Source organism: Macaca mulatta, chromosome 5 (assembly GCF_049350105.2).
Source record: "Macaca mulatta isolate MMU2019108-1 chromosome 5, T2T-MMU8v2.0, whole genome shotgun sequence".
In the NCBI taxonomy this organism is placed as follows: domain Eukaryota; kingdom Metazoa; phylum Chordata; class Mammalia; order Primates; family Cercopithecidae; genus Macaca; species Macaca mulatta.
The window spans coordinates 47,488,518-47,515,235 of NC_133410.1; the positions used below are offsets into that span (position 1 = coordinate 47,488,518).

Consider the following 26,718-nt stretch of genomic DNA (forward strand, 5'->3'; position numbering starts at 1 on the left):
TGCCAAAAATGAAGTGCTCCATCTATGGTTAGATTCCTGCTAATGAGCAAACTATCTCTGGTTATAATTTAGCTTCTCAGGTAGATTTGTGTACAGGGAAACTTACTAGTTACAGGACATGAGCATCCAATCTGTAAAACCAGACCCTTGAAAGTTAAGTTTATATGAAATCAGTCCCCAGAATTCCCTAATCACTGAACAAGTAAATAAAATAAAATTTTGATCACACACAATCCTACCTCTGGGAGTTGTACACTTACCAGGGTACTATCATGTCTTTTTAACTGCTGTTGCGTTAAAGTTTGTTTTATCTGATATAAGAATTCTGCCTGCTTTTGGTGTCCTTTTGCGTGAAATGTCTTTTTCCACCCCTTCACCTTAAGTTTATGTGAGTCCTTATGTGTTAGGTGAGTCTCCTGAAGGCAGCAGATAGTTGGTTGGTGAATTCTTATCCATTCTGTAATTCTTCATCGTTTAAGTGGAGCATTTTGGCCATTTACTTTCAATGTTAGTATTGAGATGTGAGGTACCATTCCACTCATTGTACTACTTGTTGCCCGTATACTTTGTTTTTTTTTTTTTTTTAATTAAATTTCCATGTATTTGCATGGTTTTGAAGGTTTCTTTTGGAGTTGATTTCAGGTTTTATTTCACTGTGGCCTGAGAGTGCTTGATATAATTTCAATTTTCTTAAATTGAGAAATAAAGAGAAAGAGTACAAAGAGAGAAATTTTACAGCTGGGCCTCCAGGGGTCTCCATCCAGGGGCCTCCAGGGGCCTCCATCACATATTGGTAGGACCATGATATGTCCCAATAAACCTATCATAAACTGAAAATATCATAAGTTGAACATGCATTTAATACCCCAATACACCCACCATAAAGTAGAAAAATCATAAAATGAACCAGCATAAGTAGAGGAACATCTGTATACTGTAGTCTAAGTTTTTGCTCATGAAAAAGTAGCTAGACTTCAAACTGGACAAAATGTACAAAACAACAACAGAAGTATGACACTAGAGAAATGGGGGGGAAATGAGTTGAACCCTGTCCAAAGACCATTTTTAATCTGTGACATGAGAAAAGGAAACCAAGCACAGCCCTGCAGTCTTGTTTAGCTAAGGAATCAGAAATATGACCTTGGAGATTGAAGTAGCTAGAATTTTCAGAGCCAAGTACTAGAGAAGAGGAAGCAATGTAGAGAAAGAGCCAGAAATCTGTGGAGAGGTCTTTTCCAATCTTTGTGGAATGCTAATCTGGACATGCATAAATGAAAACTCCACAGACTGAACAAAGAATAACTGCCAAGGTATTAACAGTTAAATAATCCCAAAACTCACACAGACCTTGGAGATATTCAAGTTACTACCTGCAGTCTGGAGAGATTCAGTGAAGACCTCAGGCATTAATAATGCTTACATGGACTCGGCATGGTGACTCATGCCTGTAATCCCAGCACTTTGGGAGGCTGAGGTGGGCAGATCATTTGAGGTCAAGAGTTCAAGACCAGCCTGACCAAAAAGGTGAAACCACGTCTCTACTAAAAATACAAAAGAAAAAAAAATTAGCTGGGTGAGGCGGTACATGCCTGTAGTCCCAGCTACTCAGGAGGCTGAGGCAGGAAAATCGCTTGAACCTCGGAGGTGGAAGTTGCAGTGAGCAGAGATCACATTGCTGCACTCCAGTTGGGCAACAGAGTGAGACTCTATCTCAAAAATAAATAAATAAATAAAATAATATAAATGCTCACATGAAAAGCCACACTTTAATAGCAGGGCTAACCTAACTCTAGGTTAAAGGATACAGTACCCCCTTATTGGTGGTTTTACTTTCAACAATTTTATTTACTTGTGGTTGAGCATAGTCTGAAAATATTTAAGCAAAATTCCAAAAATAAACAATTCATAAGTTTGATGTATTATCAGAAGGTCAGTAGTAGCCTGATGCTACCTCACAATGCCAAGTCATTCATCTCCTTCATCTCATCACATAGGCATTATATCATCTCACATCATCACAAGAAAGGTGAATATAGTATAATAAGATATTTTGAGAGAAAGAGAGAGACCACATTCACATAACTTTTATTAAAGTATATTGTTATAATTGTTCAATTTTATTATCAGGTGTTAATCTCTTTCCATGCCTAATTTATAATTTTAACTTTATCATAGGCAAAAATACATAGTATATATAAAATTTAGTACTGTCCATGGTTTCAGGCACCCCCTGGGGGTCTTGGAACATATTCCCTGCAGATAAAAGAGAACTATGATACTCTCAACCTGCCATATAAGTCTTAAAAGAAGCTCATAAAGGATCAAGCTAATTTCCAAATAATTCAAATTCCATCTCCTAAGGAGGCAATAAAATCCAAACACTTCACAATATGGACTAATAATGTCTGGCATTCAATCAGAAATTACTAGACACATAAAGAAGCAGGAAAATGTGACCTACAATCAGGAAAAAAATCAGTCAATAGCTGCATACCCAGAAGTGACAGAAATCATGGAATATGGCTGGGCACAGTAGCTCACACCTGTAATCCCAGTACTTTGGGAGGCCGAGGCAGGTGGATCACCTGAGGTCAGGAGTTTGAGACTAGCCTGGCCAACATGGTGAAATCCCATCTCTACTAAAACTTCAAAAATTAGCCAGGCATGGTGGCATTCTCCTGTAGTCCCAGCTACCCAGGAGGCTGAGGTAGGAGAATCGCTTGAACCCAGGATGCAGAGGTTGTAGTGAGTCAAGATCATGCTCCTGCACTCTCCAGCCTGGTAACAGAGAGAGACTTCATTTCACAACTAATAATAATAATAATGGTATTAGCAAACAAAGACATTAAAATATGTATTATAAATATGCTCAAGAATTCAAAATAAATCATGTATACAATCAACAAATTTAAAACATAGGAAAAAATAACAGAACTTCCAGAAATTAAAATATCTGAAATTAAAAATTTATTAGATGTCTGTTCAGTAGAATAGAAAAGGCAGATGATAAAATCAGTGAATGTGAAAACATAGCAATTGAAGCTGCCAAAATAAAGCAAAAACAGATAAAACATTGGAATCTTAGTAACTCATGGAACTATATTAATTAGATCAATATGTGTAATTGGTACCCTAGAAGAGAGGAGGTAAAAACAAATATTTGAAGAAATAATGTTCAATAATTTTCCAAATTTGATGAGAAGTATAAAATGACATATTCAAGAATTTCAATGAACCCCAAGCAGAATAAAAAACAAAGAAAATCACTTCAAGGCAAACAAAAGCCCCATTACTAACAATAAGTGATTTTTTTTTTTTTTTTTTTGAGATGGAGTTTCACTCTCATTGCCCAGGCTGGAGTGCAATGCCATGATCTTGGCTCACCGCAACCTCCGCCTCCCAGGTTCAAGTGATTCTCCTGCCTCAGCCTCCCGAGTAGCTGGGATTGCAGGCATGCGCCACCACCCCAGCTAATTTTTGTATTTGCAGGAGAGATGGGGCTTCTCCAGGTTGGTCAGGCTGGTCTTGAACTCCTGACCTCAGATGACCTGCCCACCTCAGCCTCCCAAAGTGCTGTGATTACAGGCATGAGCCACTGCACCTGGCAACAATAAGTGATTTTTTTAAAAAATTAAACAGCCAGAGGGAGAAAGTAGGCACATTACATACAGTGGGGGGAGGAGGAGTGGAAAGGATAATCACAGACTTGTAAATGAGAAACAATGTAAGCTTAGAATATAACAAAGTAATATTTTTAAAGTGCTGAAAGTAAATAAATACTGTTAACTTATACTTTTGTACCTAGGAAAATAGCTTTTGAAAATAAAGGCAAAATACATCTTTTTCAAACAAACAAAAACTGGGAGAACTTATTGCCAGCAAATCTACATTATAAGAAATATTAAAGGAACTAATCTTTAGCCTTGAATCCAACCACATCAATTTTTATAAAACATGTACTCAGACAAAAAACCTAATTAAAAGCAAAGATTTTCAGATTGGTTACAAAAGTAAAATGCAACTACATGTAATTTATAAGAAATAAGCTTTAAATATAAAGACACAGGTTAGATGTAAAGTGGGAAAAAAAGCATGTCATAATAATAAATGCTAATAGGCTGGGCATGATGGCTCAGGCCTTTAATCCCAGCACTTTGAAAGGCCAAAGCAGGTGGATTTCTTGAGACCAGGAGTTCGAGACCAGCCTATTCACCAACACGTTGAAACCCCATCTGTACTAAACATACAAAAATTAGCCAGGTGTGGTGGCATGCACCTGTAATTCCAGCTACTTGGGAGGCTGAGGTAAGAGAATCACTTGACCCTGGGAGATGGAGGTTGCAGTGAGCCAAAATTGCACCACTGCACTCCAGCCTGGGTGACAGAGCAAGGCTCTGTTTAAAAAAAAAATGCTAATAACACAGCTGATTTAGCTATATTAATATCAGACAAAGTAAATTTCAAATCGGGAAGTATTGCCAGAATAAACAGGGACATTTAATCATGATAAAATTGTCAATTAATTAAGGAGACATAATAATCCTACTTGTGTTTGTATCTAATGACCAAGTTTGTAAAATTCATGAAGCAAAAACTGGCAGCACAAATTTATAGACCAATCCACAATTACAGTTTATTTTAACACTCCTTTCTTACTAATTGGTTAAACAAATTTAAAAATTGGCAATAAACTACATTTAGAGCAAGCAACTTAACCCAATTGACATTCCTAAAACACTACACCCAGCAACTGCAGAATACATATTCTTTTCAATTTAACTTGGAACATCCACCAAGACAGATCATATGCTGGGCCACAAACCAAATCTCAATATATTTCAAATAACTATTATTGTACAGAACATGCTCTGTGTCCAAAAGAGGATTAAACTGATAATCAATAACAGAAGGATATCCAGAAAAGCTGCGGTTATCTGGAAATAAAGCAACACATTCCTTTATAACCCATGGGTCAAAGAAGAAAGCACAAAGAAAACTTTAAAATATTTTGAAATAAATGATAATAAAAACACAATATATCAAAATTTGTGGGATGGGGCTAAAGCAGTATCTGGAGGCAAATGCTAGATTTAAACATTTGTATTGAAAGAGAATAAAGGTTTAAAATCAAAGTCTAAACTTTCACCTTGGAAACTGGAAAAAGGATAGCAAATTAAACTCCAAGTAGAATGAAGGATGTAATAAAAATAAAAGTAGATATCAATGAAAATTGAAAAATAGATAAAGAAAATCAATAAAGGTAAGAGCTAGTTCTTGTAAAGATTCATAACCTCCTAACCAGACTGATTGAGAAAGAAATTACCAAGTGTAGGCTAGGTACAGTACTAGGCTGGACTGCAACATTTCTGCAAACTGCCTCAAGCCCCACTTTGTAACTGCCCGAGGAGTTCTTCCTACATGCTACATAAAGACAGACCACAACACTGTAGTAGAGAAAGTTTAATAGACACAAGGCTAGTCATGCCACATGGGAAATGGAGTTTGTACTCAAATGATCTCCTCCAAAGGTCTTAGGTCAGGGGTTTTTCAAAGCGGGGAAGGAGGGGGTGACCAGGTAATAGGTGCTTGCTGTTGATTGATTGGGGTGGAGATGAAATAGTAAGGAGTCAAAGCTGTCCTTCTGTGGGCTGAATTGCTTCTGGGTGGGACCACATGAGCTGGGTTGGCTGGTCCAGGTGGAGCCGTGGGTGTCAGACACGCAAAAAAAATAAAAATTAAAATAAATAAAAATTTTTTAAAAATCCCAAAAAGATATCTCAAAAGGCCAGTGTTAGGTTCTACAATACTGATGTTATTTGCAGGAGTAACTGGGGAAGCTGCATATCTTACAACCTCTGGAATAATGGCTGGCAATGGTTTATGTCTGCATCTTAGCAGGACTCAGGCTCCCCTCATCCCCACAGACTGATGGCCTCCCATTAGCTTTACAAAAGTGAATGAATTTTAGGATAAGATTTATTATCATTTAAACTATAGCCTAAATATCTTCCAAAGTTAGCTTGGCCCTGTGAACCCTGAAAATCTGAGACATGTCTCAGTTAATTTACAAAGTTTATTTTGCCAAGGTTGAGAACACAACCCCATGACACAGCCTCAGGAGGTCCTGACGACATGTGCCCAAGGTGGTCAGAGCACAGTTGGGTTTTATACATTCTAGGGACACATGAGACATCAATCAACACATGCAAGATGAACACTGGATCTGTCTGGAAAGGCAGGACAACTCAAAGCAAAAGCAGGAAGACTGGAAGCAGGGAGGAGGCTTCCAGGTCATAAGTAGGTAAGAGACAAATGGTTGCAGTCTTTTGAGTTTCTGATTAACCTCTCCAAAAGAGGCAATCGGATATACATTTATCCCAGTAAGCAGAGGGGTGACTTTGAATAGAATGGGAGACAGGTTGGCCCTAAGCAGTTACCAACTTAACTTTTTTCTTTAGCTTAGTGATTTGGGAGCCCCAAGATTTATTTTCCTTTCACATTTTCCCACATTTTCTTTTAAAAAATCATTTGGAGAAAGCATTTTAGAAGAAAATGAGTCTCCGGTCTGAGGTTTTGTCTGATCTCTCATGGCTAGGATGGTTTATTCCTAGATGAGTAGGTCCTGAGTTATTTATGAAGGCTCATTTTTAGCAGGTTGTGAAGTCTCGTATCCTATAAAGAGAAAATAGGGGGAGGAAGGGAGAAAAACAAGAACAAAGAAACAATCCTGGAAAATGCATATAGGCCACATTACTCTGAAGTACCAACATCAATAGATAGGTAGAAAGTGGCTTATGTATGTAAATAGGTTGTTGTTATTTTCTTCTGAAGTTTAAGTTGTCTAGCTTCTGTTCACAGGGTTTTATGAATGCACAGCTTAGCTTTCAGTGACTCCAAATTAGGATAAATAGGAGGGGAAAAGAAGGAAAAGAAACTGAAAGCATTATTTTGAAAGCTTGCAGTCAAGAAAAATTAGAGAAGGGACCGGAGCAACATGGCCGAAAAGGAACAGCTCCAGTCTCCAGCTCCCAGCACCAGTGACACAGAAGATGGGTGATTTCAGCATTTTCAACTGAGGTACTGGGTTCATTTCACTGGGGAGTGCCGGATAATCAGTGCTGGTCAGCTGGTGCAGCCCAACCAGCGAGAGCTGAAGCAGGGCGAGGCATTGCCTCACCTGGGAAGGGCAAGGGGGAAGGGAATCCCTTTTCCGAGCCAGAGGAACTGAGACACACAACACCTGGAAAATTGGGTAACTCCCACGCTAATACTGTGCTTTACCAAGGGTCTTAGCAAACAGCACACTAGGAGATTATATCCCACACCTGGCCGGGAGGGTCCCACACCAACGGAGCCTCCCTCATTGCTAGCACAGCAGTCTGCGATCCAAGTGCAAGGCAGCAGCAAGGCTGGGGGAGGGGCGCCCACCATTGCTGAGGCTTAAGTAGGTAAACAAAGCCTCTGGGAAGCTCGAACTGGGTGGAGCCCACAGCAGCTCAAGGACGCCTGCCTGTCTCTGTAGACTCCACCTCTGGGGACAGCGCACAGCTAAACAAAAAGCAGCAGAAACCTCTGCAGATGCAAATGACCCTGTCTGACAGCTTTGAAGAGAGCAGTGGATCTCCCAACACCAAGGTTGAGATCTGAGAACAGACAGACTGCCTGCTCAAATGGGTCCCTGACCCCTGAGTACCCTAACTGGGAGACATCCTCAACTAGGTGAAGACCGACAGCCCACACCTCACACAGTGGGGTACACCCCTGAGACGAAGCTTCCAGAGCAAGAATCAGACAGGAACAGTCGCTGTTCAGCAATATTCTATCTTCTGCAGCCTCCGCTGCTGATACCCAGGCAAATAGGGTCTGGGGTGGACCTCAAGTAATCTCCGACAGACCTACAGCTGAGGGTCCTGACAATTAGAAGGAAAACTAACAAACAGAAAGGACACCCACACCAAAACCCCATCACTACCTTATCATCATCAAAGACCAAAGGCAGATAAAACCACAAAGATGGGGAAAAAGCAGGGCAGAAAAGCTGGAAATTCAAAAAATCAGAGCACAGCTCACCCTCCAAAGGAACGCAGCTCATTGCCAGCAATGGATCAAAGCTGGATGGAGAATGACTTTGACAAGTTGAGAGAAGAAGGCTTCAGTCCATCAAACTTCTCAGAGCTAAAGAAGGAATTACATAACCAGTGCAAAGAAACTAAAAATATTGGAAAAAGAATGGAAGAATGGATAACTAGAATAATCAATGCAGAGAAGGCCATAAATGAACTGACAGAGATAAAAACCATGAAATGAGAAATACGTGACAAATGCACAAGCTTCAGTAACCAACTTGATCAACTGGAAGAAAGAGTATCAGTGATTTGAGGATCAAACGAATGAAATGAAGCGAGAAGAGAAGTCTAAAGAAAAAAGAGGAAAAAGAAATGAACAAAGCCTTCAAGAAATATGGGATTATGTGAAAAGACCAAATCTACGTCTGATTGGGGTGCCTGAAAGTGACGGGGAAAATGGAACCAAGTTGGAAAACACTCTGCAGGATATCATCCAGGAGAACTTCCCCAACCTAGTAAGGCAGGCCAACATTCAAATTCAGGAAATACAGAGAACGCCACAAAGATACTCCTTGAGAAGAGCAACTCCAAGACACATAATTGTCAGATTCAACAAAGTTGAAATGAAGGAAAAAATCTTAAGGGCAGCCAGAGAGAAAGGTCAGGTTACACACAAAGGGAAGCCCATCAGACTAACAGCAGATCTCTCGGCAGAAACTCTAAAGCCAGAAGAGAGTGGGGGCCAATATTCAACATTCTTAAAGAAAAGAATTTTAAACCCAGAATTTCATATCCAGCCAAACTAAACTTCATAAGTGAAGGAGAAATAAAAGCCTTTACAGATAAGCAAATGGTTAGAGATTTTGTCACCACCAGGCCTGCCCTACAAGAGATCCTGAAGGAAGCACTAAACATAGAAAGGAATAACCAGTACCAGCCATTGCAAAAACATGCCAAAATGTAAAGACCATCGAGGCTAGGAAGAAACTGCATCAACTAACGAGCAAAATAACCAGCTAATATCACAATGACAGGAACAAGTTCACCCATAACAATATTAACAGTAAATGTAAATAGACTAAATGGTCCCATTAAAAGACACAGACTGGCAAATTGGATAAAGAGTCAAGACTCATCAGTTTGCTGTATTCAGGAGACCCATCACACATGCAGAGATACACATAGGCTCAAAATAAAGGGATGGAGGAAGATCTCCCAAGCAAATGGAGAACAAAAAAAAGCAGGGGTTGCAATCCTAGTCTCTGATAAAACAGACTTTAAACCATCAAAGATCAAAAGAGACAAAGAAGGCCATTACATAACCATAAAGGGATCAATTCAACAGGAAGAGCTAACTATCCTAAATATATATGCACCCAATACAGGAGCACCCAGATTCATAAAGCAAGTCCTTAGAGACTTACAAAGACACTTAGACTCCCATACGAAAATAATGGGAGACTTTAACACCCCACTGTCAACATTAGACAGATCAACAAGACAGAAAGTTAACAAGGATATCCAGGAATTGAACTCAACTCTGCACCAAGCAGACCTAATAGACATCTACAGAACTCTCTACCCCAAATCAACAGAATATACATTCTTCTCAGCACCACATCACACTTATTCCAAAATTGACCTCATAATTGGAAGTAAAGCACTCCTCAGCAAATGTACAAGAACAGAAATTATTACAAACTGTCTCTCAGACCACAGTGCAATCAAACTAGAACTCAGGACTAAGAAACTCAATCAAAATCACTCAACTACATGGAAACTGAACAACCTGCTCCTGAATGACTACTGGGTACATAACGAAATGAAGGCAGAAATAAAGATGTTCTTTGAAACCAATGAGAACAAAGATACAACATGCCAGAATCTCTGGGACACATTTAAAGCAGTGTGTAGAGGGAAATTTATAGCACTAAATGCCCACAAGAGAAAGCAGGAAAGATCTAAAATTGACACCCTAACATCACAATTAAAAGAACTAGAGAAGCCACAGCAAACACATTCAAAAGCTAGCAGAAGACAAGAAATAACTAAGATCAGAGCAGAACTGAAGGATATAGAGACACAAAAAACCCTCCAAAAAATCAATGAATACAGGAGCTGGTTTTTTGAAAAGATCAACAAAATTGATAGACTGCTAGCAAAACGAATAAAGGAGAAAAGAGAGAAGAATCAAATAGACACAATAAAAAATGATGGAGGGGATATCACTACCGACCCCACAGAAATACAAACTATCATCAGAGAATACTATAAACACCTCTATGCAAATAAACTAGAAAACCTAGAAGAAATGGATAATTTCCTGGACACTTACACTCTCCCAAGACTAAACTAGGAAGAAGTTGAATCCCTGAATAGACCAATAGCAGGCTCTGAAATTGAGGCAATACTTAATAGCCCACCAACCAAAAAAAGTCCAGGACCAGATGGATTCACAGCCGAATTCTACCAGAGGTACAAGGAGGAGCTGGTACCATTCCTTCTGAAACTATTCCAATCAACAGAAAAAGAGGGAATCCTCCCTAACTCATTATATCAGGCAAAGGATATGAACAGATATTTCTCAAAAGAAGACATGCATACAGCCAACAGACACATGAAAAAATGCTCGTCATCACTGGCCATCAGAGAAATGCAAATCAAAACCACAATGAGATACCATCTCACACCAGTTAGAATGGCAATCATTAAAAAGTCAGGAAACAACAGGTGCTGGAGAGGATGTGGAGAAATAGGAACACTTTTACACTGTTGGTGGGACTGTAAACTAGTTCAACCACTGTCGAAAACAGTAGGGCGATACCTGAAGGATCTAGAACTAGAAATACCATATGACCCAGCCATCCCATTACTGGGTATATACCCAAAGGATTATAAATCATGCTGCTATAAAGACACATGTACACGTATGTTTATTGCGGCACTATTCACAATAGCAAAGACTTGAAATCAACTCAAATGTCCATCAGTGACAGACTGGATTAAGAAAATGTGGTACATGTACACCATGGAATACTATGCAGCCATAAAAAAGGATGAGTTTGTGTCCTTTTTAGGGACATGGATGCAGCTGGAAACCATCATTCTCAGCAAACTATCGCAAGAACAGAAAACCAAACACCGCATGTTCTCACTCATAGGTGGGAACTGAACAATGAGAACACCTGGACACAGGAGGGGGAAAATCACACACTAGGGCCTATTATGGGGAGGGGGTATGGGGGAGGGATGGCATTGGGAGTTACACTTGATGTAAATGACGAGTTGATGGGTGCTAACGAGTTGATGGGTGCAGCACACCAACACCAACATGGCACAAGTATACATATGTAACAAACCTGCATGTTGTGCACATGTACCCTAGAACTTAAAGTATATTTAAAAAAAAAAAAATTAGAATTTGGTACAAACTGTAGAAAATAATAAAAATTGAAAAAACATTAGGCAAGACTGGAATCTAAGAACAAGTATACTATAGTTCTTGAAATATAATTTTTTCTCTCCAGTTTCTCATTTTTACTAAAGACAAATCATGGTAGGACTGATTTGCTTTATTTTTATTTATTTATTTATTTATTTAATTTTCTGAGATAGAGTCCTGTTCTTGTTGCCAGGATGGAGTACAGTGGTATGATCTCAGCTCACTGCAACCTCTGCCTCCCAGGTTCAAGCAATTATCCTGCTTCAGCCTCCCAAGTATCTGGGATTACAGGCACATGCCACCAAGCCTGGCTAATTTTTGTATTTTTAGTAGAGATGGGGTTTCATCATCTTGGCCAGGCTGGTCTCGAACTCCTGAACTCATGATGCATCCACCTCAGCCTTCCAAAGTGTTGGGATTACAGGTGTGAGCCAGAACACCCACCCTGACTTGCTTTATTATACCTGGCCTGATTATTTGTTTACAGTGCAACAAGAATAGTTTTTTTTTCCCCCCACAGGCTTTTAAATTGGCTTTGATGGAAATTTATTCCACAGAAGAAATCTCAGGGAAGACTTTTTTAAAGTCAAGCCCAGTCATGGATTTGTACCATCAAATACCTATGAGTTGGGTGAATTCTTTTCCTCTTGAGGTTCCAAGATAAACCTGGGGCTCCTGAACCTGTCAGAAAGTGATGTTCTTTACTCACCATAGGTCAGGAACCCTGTACAGGGACTGTGTAGACAAAGGTATGAGGTCAGTTTTCCCGAGGGGCTTGTATTGATTCCATAAGTCAAGTTTGATTCCTTAAAGCAAAGCACACCATCCCAGTAAAGAGCCTTGTTAAAATAACTAGATTCTCCAACTGTGTCCTGTTACAAATGAAAACAGATTTATTGCATCTACACAAATAACTATATTGTTATAAGTTAAGAATACTCACAAATAGTTTTCAAATTCTGTAGAAATCAGGTACCAAGAGAGAAATATGCTCCAAATTTTATTCATAGGAGTATACTTACTTAAATGCTAAAAGCTGTAAATAGCTTAAACTTTTTCTTGGCTTTGAAAAACAAAAGGATCAGCACTATTTTAAGCAAAAAGTTAGACAGATTACTTCAGACTTCTGTTAGTTTAGTCCATGCAGTTAATTCCTGTTCTGCTTGATATTCATGAATATTTCATCTCTCCATGAGTCCTGGAAGTTTTTCATCTATTCTGATGTCACAATCTCCAAAGTTATCAGAAACCTGCATTCAAGAGCACCTGTTAAAGTTTTATAAAACCACCTTCTAAAGAGAAACAAAAAAGACAACAATTGTGCGTGGATGACAAAAAGATTTAGGGCAGCCATAGTCAAAGACACAATTGACAAGGAAATTTGTTACCTCTGTTGCACACAATAATTTGACATAACAATTATATTTATTACTGATAATATACACTAAGTCATATCAGAATTATAGAAGTTTTCTATAATTTTAGAATACATACCAATAACATTTTTATACAAATACAGCCCAAAGAAAGCCAAACACCATTTCTTATTTGACAGTGTTTCCTTTATAATTTTTATACCAAATAACCAAATATTTCATTTTTTGACTTTAGGGAACCTATTAATTATATCTTAAAGGATTAATTAGTTCAAAAAAATACATAAATTTTTTTTGAGACAGAGTCTCACTCTGTCACCCAGGCTGGAGTGCAGTGGCATGATCTCAGCTCACTGCAACCTCCATCTCCTGGGTTCAAGTAATTCACCTGCCTCAGCCTCCCCAGTGGTTGTGATTACAGGCATGTGCCACCATGCCCAGCTAATTTTTGTATTTTTTGGTAGAGACAGAGTTTCACCATGTTGGCCAGGCTGGTCTCAAACTCTTGACCTCAAATGATCCTCCCTCCTTGGCCTCCCAAAATGCTTGAATTATGGGTGTGAGCCACCATGCCCAGCCAAAAAAAGACATAATTTATAATTTGATTTTGGAAAGTCTGTCAAATATTAAAGGTTTAAAACACTTGATATCACAAAATAAGATTATAGGTTATTATAAAATAAGTCATTCATTTAACCAGAGTGATAACTCAAGGGTTTAAAAAAAAAAAGTGGGCCAGGCACGGTGGCTCAAGCCTGTAATCCCAGCACTTTGGGAGGCCGAGATGGGCGGATCACGAGGTCAGGAGATCGAGACCATCCTGGCCTACACGGTGAAACCCCATCTCTACTAAAAAATACAAAAAACTAGCCGGACGAGGTGGTGGCCGCCTGTAGTCACAGCTACTCGGGAGGCTGAGGCAGGAGAATGGCATAAACCCAGGAGGCAGAGCTTGCAGTGAGCTGAGATCCGGTCACTGCACTCCAACCTAGGCGACAGAGCGAGACTCCATTTCAAAAAGAAAAAAAAAAGTGAAAACCTTCATTCTTTGAGAGAGGACACTTAATTTTCTAAACAATTAGCTCTAATAAAAACAGCATGAAGCCAATTAAATTTGTTTTTCAAAATTTTATAAACAATCTACAAAATTTTAACATTGATCATAAAATTTAACTTCCATAAGCCTTTTATAACCTTCATAACCTTTATTAAGGAGTTGGTTAATGCCTCAACTAAGTCTTGTTAATTTGACACAGGGGCCCATATGCTGGTCTTGAATAAGTGTGTCTTTGACATTAATGTTTAATTTAGAGAGAAATTGAACTTATTTTATCTCTTAAAATTGGCCCTTACAATCTCACATGCCCACCTCTTCCACAATAGTCCCTGGACTTTGAGGAGTTGAATGGCTTTAATTTCTGACCCTGTGTCTCAGGAATCCAGTTTATTTTGATTGGCATATTCTGATGCCAATCAAGGGAGCCTGAAGATGAGGCTTTAATTGCTGTTGGTGTTTTAAGATTTAGCAGGACTTGGTGTCCTTTTTAGACCCAGGAGTCAAAGCCTTGTAACTTAATGTCACAAGTACTTTAAAAGCACCTACAGAAAGATACATGGATGTAATAACCTTACTTTAAAAAATTTTTTTAATCTCAGTTTTTTTCCTAAGCAAATCAAAACTTAATAATAATGCCATAGGAATTATTTTTATAAAACCTAAAATCTGTTAGGCCAGTTACCAAAAGGCAAAAGAAAAGACCTTCTGCAGTGTACAGAACATTATGTTGGAAGAAAACATTTCCTTTAGATCTTTAAGAAAATATCGTCAGCATCAGGCCACAACAAACAGAACTTGAGGAAACAAAAACTTATATGAGTTGAAAGACAGCATTATTATTTCACTCCTTTTAAAAGGGGAGAGAAAACCAAAAATGGCAAGATGCAATAAAAGTTTAACTTTAGGTTAAGATATAAATAAAATCTCTTATAATTTATTAAGAGTAAATCAATACCTTAAGGAACTTTTATTTTTCTAACCAATTCTTTACTATATAAATGTTTTTGGTTTTTTTTACATCAAACCCAGTCTCTGGAAAGACCATTATAATTTCCCTTCAACTACAGACAACTTGATCATACAAAAGTTTTTGGATTTTTTAAATAAATTATTTCATTGTGACTTACCCAGACCATTCATGACATGTTGGACTTTCCGGTTTGTCCTGAATATCCCTCTTTCTTAAACAATCAGTCATTTTATTCTAGGTCTAAATTTACCATGTAATATTCTTTCTCATATAAAATTATTTTTCTTTAAGCTTTCTTACCAAAATATACCTCTTCATTTTTATAAGTTTCTTTACATCTCTCTTATTTCCTGGTTCCTTCTACCTTATTTTATACATAACCTTGAAGCTTTGAATTAGAAAAAAATTGTCCACCTTTTTTAAAAGGACACTTTTTTTATAAAGAATGTTTTCCTACAATATATTTTTATTGGAAAATACCTAAATAATGGAATAGTTTAGTATAACTTTAGATTCTAAATTATGACAAGTTTGTCTACAAGTGTTTATCCCATTACATCTATCTATTTTATTTTATTCATTTACCTACATTATTTATGAAAACTGTGATAGTCATCATTTAAAGTCATGAAACTCACCTTTGCAAAATTCTGAGACAGTGAAAAAGACATGACCTAACTGACTCCATCTTGCTTCTAACCTCCAAACTGTCCTCGTTCATTCCCGAACTTTAGAAGGAATTTAATTTATAGTTTACTTTGAAACAAAGACAGTAATAGTCCTTTCCCCCAAACAAATTTCCTTGCTGCCTGTGGATTAGACTGCCTAATGCCACAATATTAGAAGTTATGGTAATTTTACTAAATAATTCAAGATATGGCTATTTTCATTAAACCAATAGCAATGTCTTATGTATTAAAGGTTATGAAAGCAATCTTGGGCTGGGTTTATAGGTTTGTAACCCCTATGCCAAATTTTGACAACTTATAGTATTTGGCAGGGATAAGTATGAAATTGCTTGATTAATAAATGCAAACAAAAATGTATGCTGGCAATTCTTAAGACATTTCTAATATTACTTTATCAATAATTTTAAAGCTAGCTTATTTATTAAAGATTTTACAGCTGGGTGTGGTGGCTCATGCCTGTAATCCCAGCACTTTGGGAGGCCTAGGTGGGCAGATCATGAGGTTAGGAGATCAAGAAAAGCTTAGCTAACATGGTGAAACCCCGTCTCTATTAAAACTATGAAAAATTAACTGGGTGTGGTGGTGTGCACCTGTAATCCCAGCTACTCAGAAGCTGAGGCAGGTGAATCACTTGAACCCGGGAAGCAAAGGTTGCAGTGAGCTGGTATCATGCCACTGCACTCCAGCCTGGGCGACAGAGCCAGACTCTGTCTCAAAAAATAAAAGATTTTACTTAAGTCATGTAAACTTGAAAAAGGGTGGTCTTGAACCCCTGACCAACATGACAAAACCCAATCTCTACTAAAATACAAAAATTAGCCAGGTGTGGTGGTGTATGCCTGTAATGTCAGCTACATGGGGGGCTGAGGCAGGAGAATTGCTTGAACCCAAGAGACAGAGGTTGCATTGAGCCAAGATCATGCCATTGCACTCTAGCCTGGGTGACAGGAGCGAAACTCCATCTCAAAAAAAAAAAAAAAAGAAAAAGAAAAAGCATTCTACTAGTCTTTCCTTTTTTTGATAAAGTAATTGATTTAAGTGCTTCTGTTTTTCTTTAAGCCAATTAATTAGAGCTCTTTTATATATTTTCAGTAGTGAAACATTGTGTACTCAACACATAAATACATAGACATAGTAGGCATGCCGATAGAAGTACATCTTATAGATTCATAAAGACCTTTTTTTTTCTATCTTAGACTTTCAGATTTTTGATAACCTGTTTCACAACACTAGGCAGTTGTCAGCTGAATAGCCATAAATTTCAATATTAAATGAAACAATGCAGGTGAAAATCAAATAGCAAAATTTACATCCTAAGGTATAGAGAGAAAAAGTCTGGTGGTGCTTGTTAGGCAGGGATCTAGACCCAACATGGCGGTGCCACCCAGCATAGCAGGCCCTTTGTTCGAGACTTCCCTTCCTCTTTGAATAAACCCGCAGACTTGCATACGTCAGAGGTTCCGGCTGGGCAACCATACTTCCCCATGACCTGCAACTCACCTGCATTCCAGAAGTTGGTAAACAGCAGTTTCGGTTAACAGTTTCCAAAGACCCCTTCCTCATGACCCTTACTTGACTCCTGCCCTAGTAGTTTCAAGACCCCCAGGCCCTGTTTGTACAACCAGCTTCCCTACCTCTCAGGCTATAAAAAGCCCCTACCCTCCTCCCTCAGCGCAACTTCCTCGGCCCACACCTTTGGACCGAGGAACCTCACCCGCGAGTCCTAATAAAGGCTATTCTCACTGCCATTTGCCTTGTGTCTTCGTTCCCGGTTCGGCTCCAGCCTCAGTTTACTTTTACAATGCTATAGGGAGATTGACAATGCATGCCAAATCAAACATAAAATTACAGAAATCTATCATAGGATTGTATAAGGAGGCCTATTTTATTTAAATAGGGATTATTTATTGTTTAACTGGATCTCTAAGCTCTGGGCAGAGCCCGCACTGAATCCTGGGTCTCCAACAAGATAATTATTTTGAGGTTAGACCACATGATGCTTTTACAGTGCACTTTAAAAACAAAGGCATTTCTAAGTGTCTAAACTACACTCTTACTTAGAAACCCCAGAGTAGCCTTGGTTGCAATAGCTATTAATGAAAAAAACAGAATTCAGTCAACTAAGAAGAAAAAAAAAAAAGTTTACAAAAAAAAAAAAAAAAAAGACAAGGTCCTGGGACAGGAAAGAAAAAACAAACAAAACATGAAGGCCTTTTAAATACAAACATGCACACATGCACACACACACACACACACACATCTTGGATGTTAGCTTTTTGATTAAGCTGACTTTTAACCATTGAGTTCCTTTTTAAAAAAAAATCTTTTTAAATCTCATTACTATTGTCAGTGAAAAGAGTTGAACTCTAAAATATTTGAAGAGATTTATTCTGAGCCAAATATGAGTGATTATGGCCCATGACACAGCCCACAGGAGGTCCTGAGAACATGTGCCCAAGGTGGTCAGGGCGTGGCTTGGTTTTACACATTTTAGAGAAGCATGAGACAGCAATTAAATACATTTAAGAAATACATTGGTTTGGTCCAGAAAGGTGGGACAACTCAAAACTAGGTGGGTGTGGGGGGGCTTCCAGACTGTAGGCCAATTTAAACATTTTCTGGTTGATAATTGGTTGAGTTTGCCTAAAGACATGGGATTCATAGAAAGGGAATGTTTGGATTAAGATAAAGATTGCGGAGACCAAAGTTCTTTTGAAGTCTTAATAGTGGCGGCCCTTAGAGACAATAGATGACAAATGTTTCCTATTCAGATCTTAGTTAATCGCTTTAGGATCCGGAGGATCTGGAAGAAAAAGATCTAGCTATGTTAACAGAGATTCTTTAAAGATGCAAATTCTCCCCTACAAAGAACCGCTTTGCAGGGCCATTTCAAGATACGGCAAAGAAACGTGTTTTAGGGTAAAATAATTTTGCTTTTCTTCCTTGTCTCAAAATGTTATGTCAGAGTCAGGTTGGAAAATAAATCACGATATATAGGCTTAAATAAAACCCTTATGATGAGAATTTATGATTTGTAGGACATGACTCCGCAGACACTTTAAACAGGAATTTGGGCAAGATAAAAAAATCAGTTTAGTCCTCACTATATTTCAGCTAGGACAAATTGCTGCTATTTCAGAAGTACCAAGTATCAAACCAGAACGGGCTTGATTTAGGAACCAAACCCAGGGCTGTTTTGGTAGGAAACAAAGAAAAAAGGCACAACCTTAGCTATCAGGTGGGACCTTAGCAGTGTGGGAGGACAGCCATTGCTTTCAGTTTGGCCTGGCTAACAAAAAGGTGGCTTTATGTAAATAAAGTCCCTTTAGTAGTCAAAATCAAAAATCTTTCCTCTTTTTTTTTCCTTTATCCTCCCCGCCACACCACCTTTTTTTTTTTTTTTTTTTTAAGAATTCAGCCACTTCTCAGGGCTTCTTCCCCACAATTTGGAACTTTCCTTTGGATTTGATCAAGTTGGATAGAGTTGATCAAACCCAATGGGAAAAAGACCAAAACAACAATAAAAAACAGAAACAAACAACAACAAAAAAAAAAAACAATTAAGCAAAACAAACAATGGCACAATTTATATGATCACTGAGTGCTCTAATGGTAACGAGAAATTAAGACCAGTTGGTTGTTAATCTTAACTTTAACCAAGACAAACCCCAATTCAGTTACTTACCTAGGGACAAGTCTCAGGCTATAGACTGCTCTCTACCATTCAAGAAGCAGGAAAACAACAACAACAAAAAAAAATGAAAAATAAAATACAAAAAAAAAAAAAAACCGACTCCTCTTCCCTGTTGGAGGTGAGCCAAACTCCATAAAGGAGTCACCTGCCTTCCAATGTCATAGAAACAGGAAATGTGTCTTTCTTGATGGAAGCAAGTAAAACCCCAAAAAAGAGGAGTTGTACAGCAAAATAAAATTTAGATCTTGACCAAATTCGGGGAAATCAGGGATTCTCTGGAGGGGATGCTCTCAGACTTCAGCAAATTGTCCTATTGGTTTGAGTCATAAAATTAGCTCATGCTGGTACCAAGCACTGATAGGAGATTTGTCAAAGGTCAGGGACATCTCCACTCAGAATCCCTCTGTGGTTACCAAAATTTGAACCCCAAAAATTCGAGACAGGTCTCAGTTAATTTACAGTTTATTTTGCCAACGTTGAGGATGCAACCCCATGACACAGCCTCAGGAGGTCCTGACGACATGTGCCCAAGGTGATCAGAGCACAGTTGGGTTTTATACATTCTAGGGACATACGAGACATCAATCAACACATGCAAGATGAACAATGGTTCTGTCTGGAAAGGCAGGACAACTCAAAGCAAAGGCAGGAATACTGGAACCAGGGATGGGGCTTTCCAGGTCATAAGTAGATAAGAGACAAATGGTTGCATTTTTTTGAGTTTCTGACTAAGGCTAGTTGAGTTGCCTCCTAAAGGAGGCAATCAGATATGCATTTATGTCAGTGAGCAGAGGTGTGAGTTTGAACAGAATGGGAGGCAGGTTGGCCCTAAGCCGTTCCAAGCTTCACTTTTCCCTTTAGCTTAGTGATTTGGGGGCTCTAAGATTTATTTTCCTTTCACAGCCCAATAACCCAGCAATAATTAAGGGAAAGGCAAGATGGAGGATGAATTAGCTCAGCTTACTGTTAAAATTTTCTCAGTGATACAATTTTTGCAAAGGTGGTTTCTACTCCCCAGCTACCACCCCTCTTGCCTAGTCATTATTCTTAGCCACAGAAACCACAGACCTCCCAACAATGTAGCAACTCAGGAGTTAACCTTGACACAGCAGGAACCCTCCCCGACCTCCCCAAGCTCGAAAGACCTGTGGCCTTGTCCCTTGAGGCCCTAAGGCTCTACTGATCATTATTTATTTTGATCATCACCCCCGGGTCTAAGTGTCCTAGCACAAAGACCAATAAAACAGAAGTTGGCATTTTAGAGGGTCTCATTTATTATCGCATTCTAATTTTTGAGTCAGAAGAGGAATTTTCCTAGAATCAAAGAATAGGTTAGTTGGAGATTTTTCTAATGTTCTTCTTTTAGTTAAACAAACAACATGCTTTTGGGAGGGAATAAATATCCTCCAAATTTATGTCATTAAAGACAGTGTGTGGTACTATAACGGTAATCTCCAAAGTCATCTAGAAATTGTCAATGAAGGAAAATACACATTTTAAATTTCTGCTAGGCAACATTTAAACTGGAAAAACAGTGGTCTTAAATAAGTTTAAATATTTTTTTCTGAATGTTTTTCTCTTTATTTTCAGAATTGAAAAGCAAGAACTACAACAAAATACCTCTTACCTAAAATAGACCTTAATATGCAACTGGAATTAAATAAAGATACATTTTTTAAAGTCTGTTTTAGTTTTATTTTTTAATGTCCAATTACCAAATGGGTTAAGAGCACATACTTGAAGCCCAACTTTCTTGGTTAGCATCTCAGTTCCACACTTACTGGCTATGTGTGCATAGGCCAGTTACTTAATCTTTGTGTGGCTCCATTTGTAAAGTGGGGGTAACAGTATCGACCTTACAGGATTTTCATGAAGATTTACAAAGTAAATATTTACAAAGAGTTTAGAATAGTGCTTGCCACATAGTAAATGCTATCCAAGTGTTTGTTAAATAAAAAATAAGCACCTTAGATCACGTTTACCATCATTACCAATCTTTGATAAAGACAAAATTTTAAGTTGGAAATCCAAAGAAAACATTTAAATAGAAGTCTAAGTTTTAAGGCTTGTTATGGAAAATTGGCATAAATCTCCCTCGCTTTCAACTTTCACCTATTCCACTCTCCATGGTGTTCCTTCTCTGCAAAGTCATCCACATGTATTATAAAAGTGGATGCCTTGGATTGGTATGTTGACTAATTTGTTCTTAGCTCTTCTCTCATCAGCCTAAGAACAAGAAAAACAAGATTGAGGCCTCTGCTATGAAACTCTTAGGTAATAAAATTAATAGCACTGTTCATGCCTACCTAGAACAAAGGCTACCTGAGTACATGAGAATATTTTCCTCGGTGTTAAAATGCCAGAGCACAAAGGCACCCCAGTTCTCCCTGGTGAAGGTTTGAGCCCGAATTGTTCACCGCCACCCCACCCCCCGCCTTTTTTTTGTTGAGACAGGGTCTCTGTTGCCCAGACTGGAGTGCAGTGGTTCGATCATGTCTCACTGCAGCCTCCACCTCCTGGGCTCAAGCCATCCGTCCTCCCACCTCAGCCTCCTGAGTAGCTGGTACTACAGAAGTACACCACCACACCTGGCTAATTTTTGTAGAAACAAGGTTTCACCATGATGCCCAGGTTAGTCTCGAACTTCTGGACTCAAGAGAGCCACTCGCCTCGGCCTCCCAAAGTGCTGTGTTTACAGGCGTGAGCTACCCCGCAGCCCTGCTCACTCTTTGTTGCATAAATACCTGCTGTCAAGTCTTCCAACCTTGATTTGGTTACTTAACCTCACTCTTTGCCTCTAATCCCTCATCTGTAAACTGAGCGTTAATAGATTGCTGTGAGATTTAATACATAATGTGCCTACATATGTATGGTATAACAAAGATATCATAAACATTAGTTATTAATAATTTGTGGGAATAGGTCTTTCCAGTTTGGGCATTGCTTTTCCCTTAAAGGCTTCTTTCAAATATCTCTATGACCCAGAAAATGGGGCAGGGTAGCGGGAGTTGCCTGCTGGAGACGGAATGGGGAGTGGATGGATATAGCGGGCGTGGACGGACAGCGACAGAAGCTGATAACAGCACAGAAGGGCAAAGTCTGCTCTACAGCCCCCAAAATAAACTTGAGCCTGGCAATCCGCGCAGAACCCCAGAGGTCAGCAGCTTCGGTGCAAAGCAACTAACATCTGAAGGCTTCCAAAAGCAGCAGGGCTCTGTCTAGCCGGGGAGACTTTTCGACCAGAGAGGAGCCAGAAGGGGGCCTCAGCGTAGCCTCCACTCCACTCAATTCCCGGAGTTACCTTGGCGGGCTCCACGCTCCGAGAGACGCCGTTGCTCTAAGAGGCGTGTCTGTGTTTCTCTAGTTCGCGGCTCCAGCAGCCGCGCCAAGGGGAAGCTGCTACTCCTGCCAGATACACTAGTTATCACGGGCCGCCCCCAGGCCTGTGGGGCCCCTGAGAATTCGCAGCAAGCCCCGGGCCCCGGGGCGCGGCTGGCGCTGGGGCCCCGCCTGGCCATGCCCATTGGCGGAGGCTGCTCTGGGGGCGGGGTCAGGGCGCCCCATTCCTAGACGCCGCAGCCCGGTCCGCCGCGGGTGCGTGTGGAGGAGAGGCCCAGGTGAGGAGCCAGCGCCCGCGTTCCGGAAGCCCCCTCCCGGGGCCATGGGGGCACAGGTGAGGCTGCCGCCTGGAGAGCCCTGCCAAGAAGGTTTGTGTCTGCCCTGGGCCGAGGGACCTAGCAGCTGGGTGGCCAAGAGACCGGGTGGGCGGTCCCCGGATACTTGCGGAGACTGGAAAGGGGGGATGTACCGACTCTGAACGTAGTCGTTCACTCATTCATTCATTCGGTCAGTCGGCCGTCCAGCCAGGTGTTCAACACTCACTTAGGGGTGCCTAGGCGATTCGGGCTGTGCTGGAGAACCTGAGTGGAATAAGGCAGATGAGATTCCCACTCGATTCGCGAGGCCGACCCGTGTAAATTACCGCGTGCTGCGTGTGGAACTGGGAAACTCAGGATGCTATGGGAAGAATCCCGAGTCCCTCTGAGAAGGACGTTTCCTCTGACTCAGGCTGGCTTCCAAAGTCTGGGGCCGACGTCACCCGGTGGGCAGAGGGCGTGTCTGCCTGGGGGGCCCGTGGGAGTTCTGCGCTGCGCCCTCCTCTGACTCCCGGGGATCTAGCACCGCGAGAGGAGAGCCTGGGGCCGCGGGGGTGGGCGCTGGGCAAGTCTGGGCCGTCCACATCTCTCCTCTTCCTTGGAGATGAAAAGGTCTCCAAACCCACGAGCCTGTCTGACTCGCTGTGCAGTCACTCTTTGGCTGCTTAAGGCGAGAGCCGTACTGGAGAGGAAACCGGGAACCGGGAGCACTCGTTTGCAGGCTCGTCCCACTGCTTCCCGCCTGAGCCCTGTGAAATCTCTGGCCGAGGCTCCTTGCCCTTCGCCAGGTGTTCGCAACACTGGTGGGCTTTCTGCAGTCTCCATACCGAAGGCCCCGATAAAAGTAAGGAAGGGAGTAGGGGGAGCGACTGGAAGGATGTAGATACATTGAAATGATGGTTTTCACCGTACCCAGGGGAAAGCAGCTTTTTAATTTACCTGGTAATGCAGTAAAGGGGAAGGGAGGCAGTGAAAGGCATGGTAAGAACTATATATATACACACACATATCTATAGTTCCCTTACATATATATGTATGTATGTATATACATATACACCTGTGCAAAGGTGCTTGCAACTTCCCTGGTTTCCTCTCCTTTTGACTTTCCAGCTTATTCCTTTTTAACAAGTGAGCTCGTCAAAACCATGCGAGCAAGGAAGAGAAGAGACATCAAAAAAAGAGAAAAATGCCTGAACGATTCACAAACTATTAAAAAAAAAAAAACTAAAATTTTAAGGCCGCTGGATCTAGAATTATCTTCTAGTCTTTTTTCTCAAAAAGAGCAAAAACGCCTGAACAACTCACAAACTATTAAAAAACAAAAATTTAAAGGCAGCTGGATCTAGAATTATTCCCTAGTCCCATTTTTTCTCAGAAAGAGAAAAAATGTGTGAACAATTCACAAACTATTAAAAAAACAAAATTTTAAGGCAGCTGAATCTAGAATTATTTCCTAGACAGTCAGGTTGTGTGCCCTGAATTTTTAGAAATAATTTAGAAAATAATTTCAAAAATAATTTAGAAAATTATTTTCTAAATAATTTCTAACCCAGCAAATCCGACGGTTACTAACACACCCACCCTTGTTTACCCAAGGATCTGTAAGTAAGGACGGTATATGAATTACACCCACTAAAGTGTTTGAGCTTCCGGATATTTTTCCTGCTTTGCTTGTTCATTGAGTTCCAACAAGAAACATTTAAGCTCCAGGCTTAATACCTGTGATTAACCATAGTAATTAATTGTGTGGAAAGCTGGTGAGAAAGACTTAGAAATCTGAATGCACGTTATTAGTAGTGGGAAGAGATTAGGCTTTGGCATCAGACAGTCTGAGCTGTAACTTAGCTTCCTTGAGCCTTTTGCCTGTCTATAAATTGTCTATAAATTGGGGATCATCCCTCCAGTTTACAGTTCTGAAGAGTAGGTACAGGTGGGATTACATATGAACTATACCACTCAGAGCTTGACATGGAGTAAACAAAGACTCAAAATTTCACTTGTTCGTTCAAATAACAAGAGTCCCATGTGCCAAGCAGTGGCATAGGTGCTAGAATAAAGGAGTCTGCAAGTCTGGTCCTAGACTCTAGGACTAGGTTCCTGCTCTCAGGCACCTTACTGTCCAGATGGCAGCTACTATGCAAGAAACAAAGTAATTTAAAAGATCATTATAATAGCAGTAATGTATCAAGAGTGTTGGGATGTTTAGATTGGGTATTCAATGAAAGCCCCTTAAGAAAGTGATATTCAAGCTGAGACCCAAATGACAAGGTGTCAGTCATGAGATCTGAAGATAGAGCATTCCAGTTGAACTTCCATGAAGAAAAAGTTAATTTCATACTTTGGTTTTGACTTTTTTTGTTTTTTTGTTTTTTTGTTTTTTGGGTTTTTTTTTTTGGTTTTTTTTTGGTTTTTTTTTTTTGTTTTTTTGTTTTTGTTTTTGTTTTTGTTTTGTTTTTTTGAGGAGGAGTCCCACTGTGTCGCCCAGGATGGAATGCAGTGGTGCAATTTCGTCTCACTGCAACCTCCACCTTCTGAGTTCAAGCAATTCTCCTGCCTCAGCCTCTCAGGTAGCTGGGGCTACAGGCACATGTCACCACACCCAGCTAATTTTTGTATTTTTAATAAGGGTTTCACTGTATTGACCAGGCTGGTCTTGAACTCCTAACTTCAAGTGATCCTCCCACCTTGGCATCCCAAAGTGCTGGGTTTACAGGTGTGAGCCACCCCTCACCCCACATTGGTTTTGACTTTTAAAGCTACAGATGCTTCAAAAGAGTCTCTAATCCAAAATTATCTTTAAAAGAAACAAATTCAAACATGTAAGAAGGTTGTTATAAAACTGTAATTAAGCTGTATGAGGAAGTCTATTTGATTGGGAACATATGATGGAAAGTGAGAGGTTTCTTTAGATTGGGAAGGCAGGGAAGGCCTCTCTGAGTTGCTTAGTCCTCTCACTTAGAAGAAGCTAGCTATGCCAGCCAGCACTCTGTAACAGGCTCAGGAACGGCTGCTTTTTAAAAAGTTTAAGTTGAGAAGGAACTTATTCTATGAAAGGAACAGAAGAAAAGGCAATAGTGGGGAATGAGATTAGACAGCTGGAGACAGGATTCCACGGGGCCTTATAGACTATAGTGGGAATTTGGGATTTTTTTCTGAATGAGAAGGGAAGCCCTTGTGGAGTTTTGGAAGGAGGAATGACAGGATCAGACCTACTTTGTCTAAAGGTTCATTTCACCTGATCCTTCTCCCACCTACTCTTTAGCCACATCTCATACCATCTCCCTTTCTGTCACCCCAGGTAACCTGGCTGACTGCAGTTTCTTCAACCCCTCAGGGTTTCTGCTTTTAGACTTAGCAGAGAGGCTCTTTTGTTTAATCCTGTTTTAAAAAAATATATTCCTTGATGCTGCTTTTACTACTTGCCATGGCACTCTTAACATACATATAGTTATTTGTTTGTTAATCTTATCTCCTCCTACTGGAATATAAGAGAGAGGGAACACTGTTGTATTCATTTTTGTGTCTCCAGATTCTAGAAAATGCCCAACAGGTAGTACACCATACATATTTGTTGAATGAAGGAAAAGAAGATTAGTGTTTCAGAGAGGGGTGAGAGGGAGAGTAATGCAATATGATGTCAGAGATGAGGCAGTTTCAGAGCATGAGAAGCTTTAAAGTTCAAAGTTAGTGAGGAGTTAAGATTTTGTTAAGATGAAAAACCATGACAGGGGACAGGGAGGATTAAGCCAGGGAGTGATATAACCTACT

General features: G+C 39.9%; 2 protein-coding genes across 2 annotated transcripts in view; one reads left to right on the top strand and one right to left on the bottom strand.

Annotated features, from left to right (window-relative positions):
- Positions 1-22,728, bottom strand: part of CNGA1 (cyclic nucleotide gated channel subunit alpha 1) — a 77,442-nt gene extending 54,714 nt beyond the window's left edge. Inside the window, exon 1 of the mRNA XM_015138336.3 lies at positions 22,596-22,728. The gene's annotated coding sequence lies outside the window, so the exon portion shown is untranslated. The remainder of the gene's footprint in view (positions 1-22,595) is intronic.
- Positions 17,302-26,718, top strand: part of NIPAL1 (NIPA like domain containing 1) — a 29,340-nt gene continuing 19,923 nt past the window's right edge. The window contains exon 1 of the mRNA XM_078003371.1: positions 17,302-23,001. Coding sequence (XP_077859497.1) covers positions 22,956-23,001 — 46 coding nt within the window. The 5' untranslated portion in view covers positions 17,302-22,955. The remainder of the gene's footprint in view (positions 23,002-26,718) is intronic.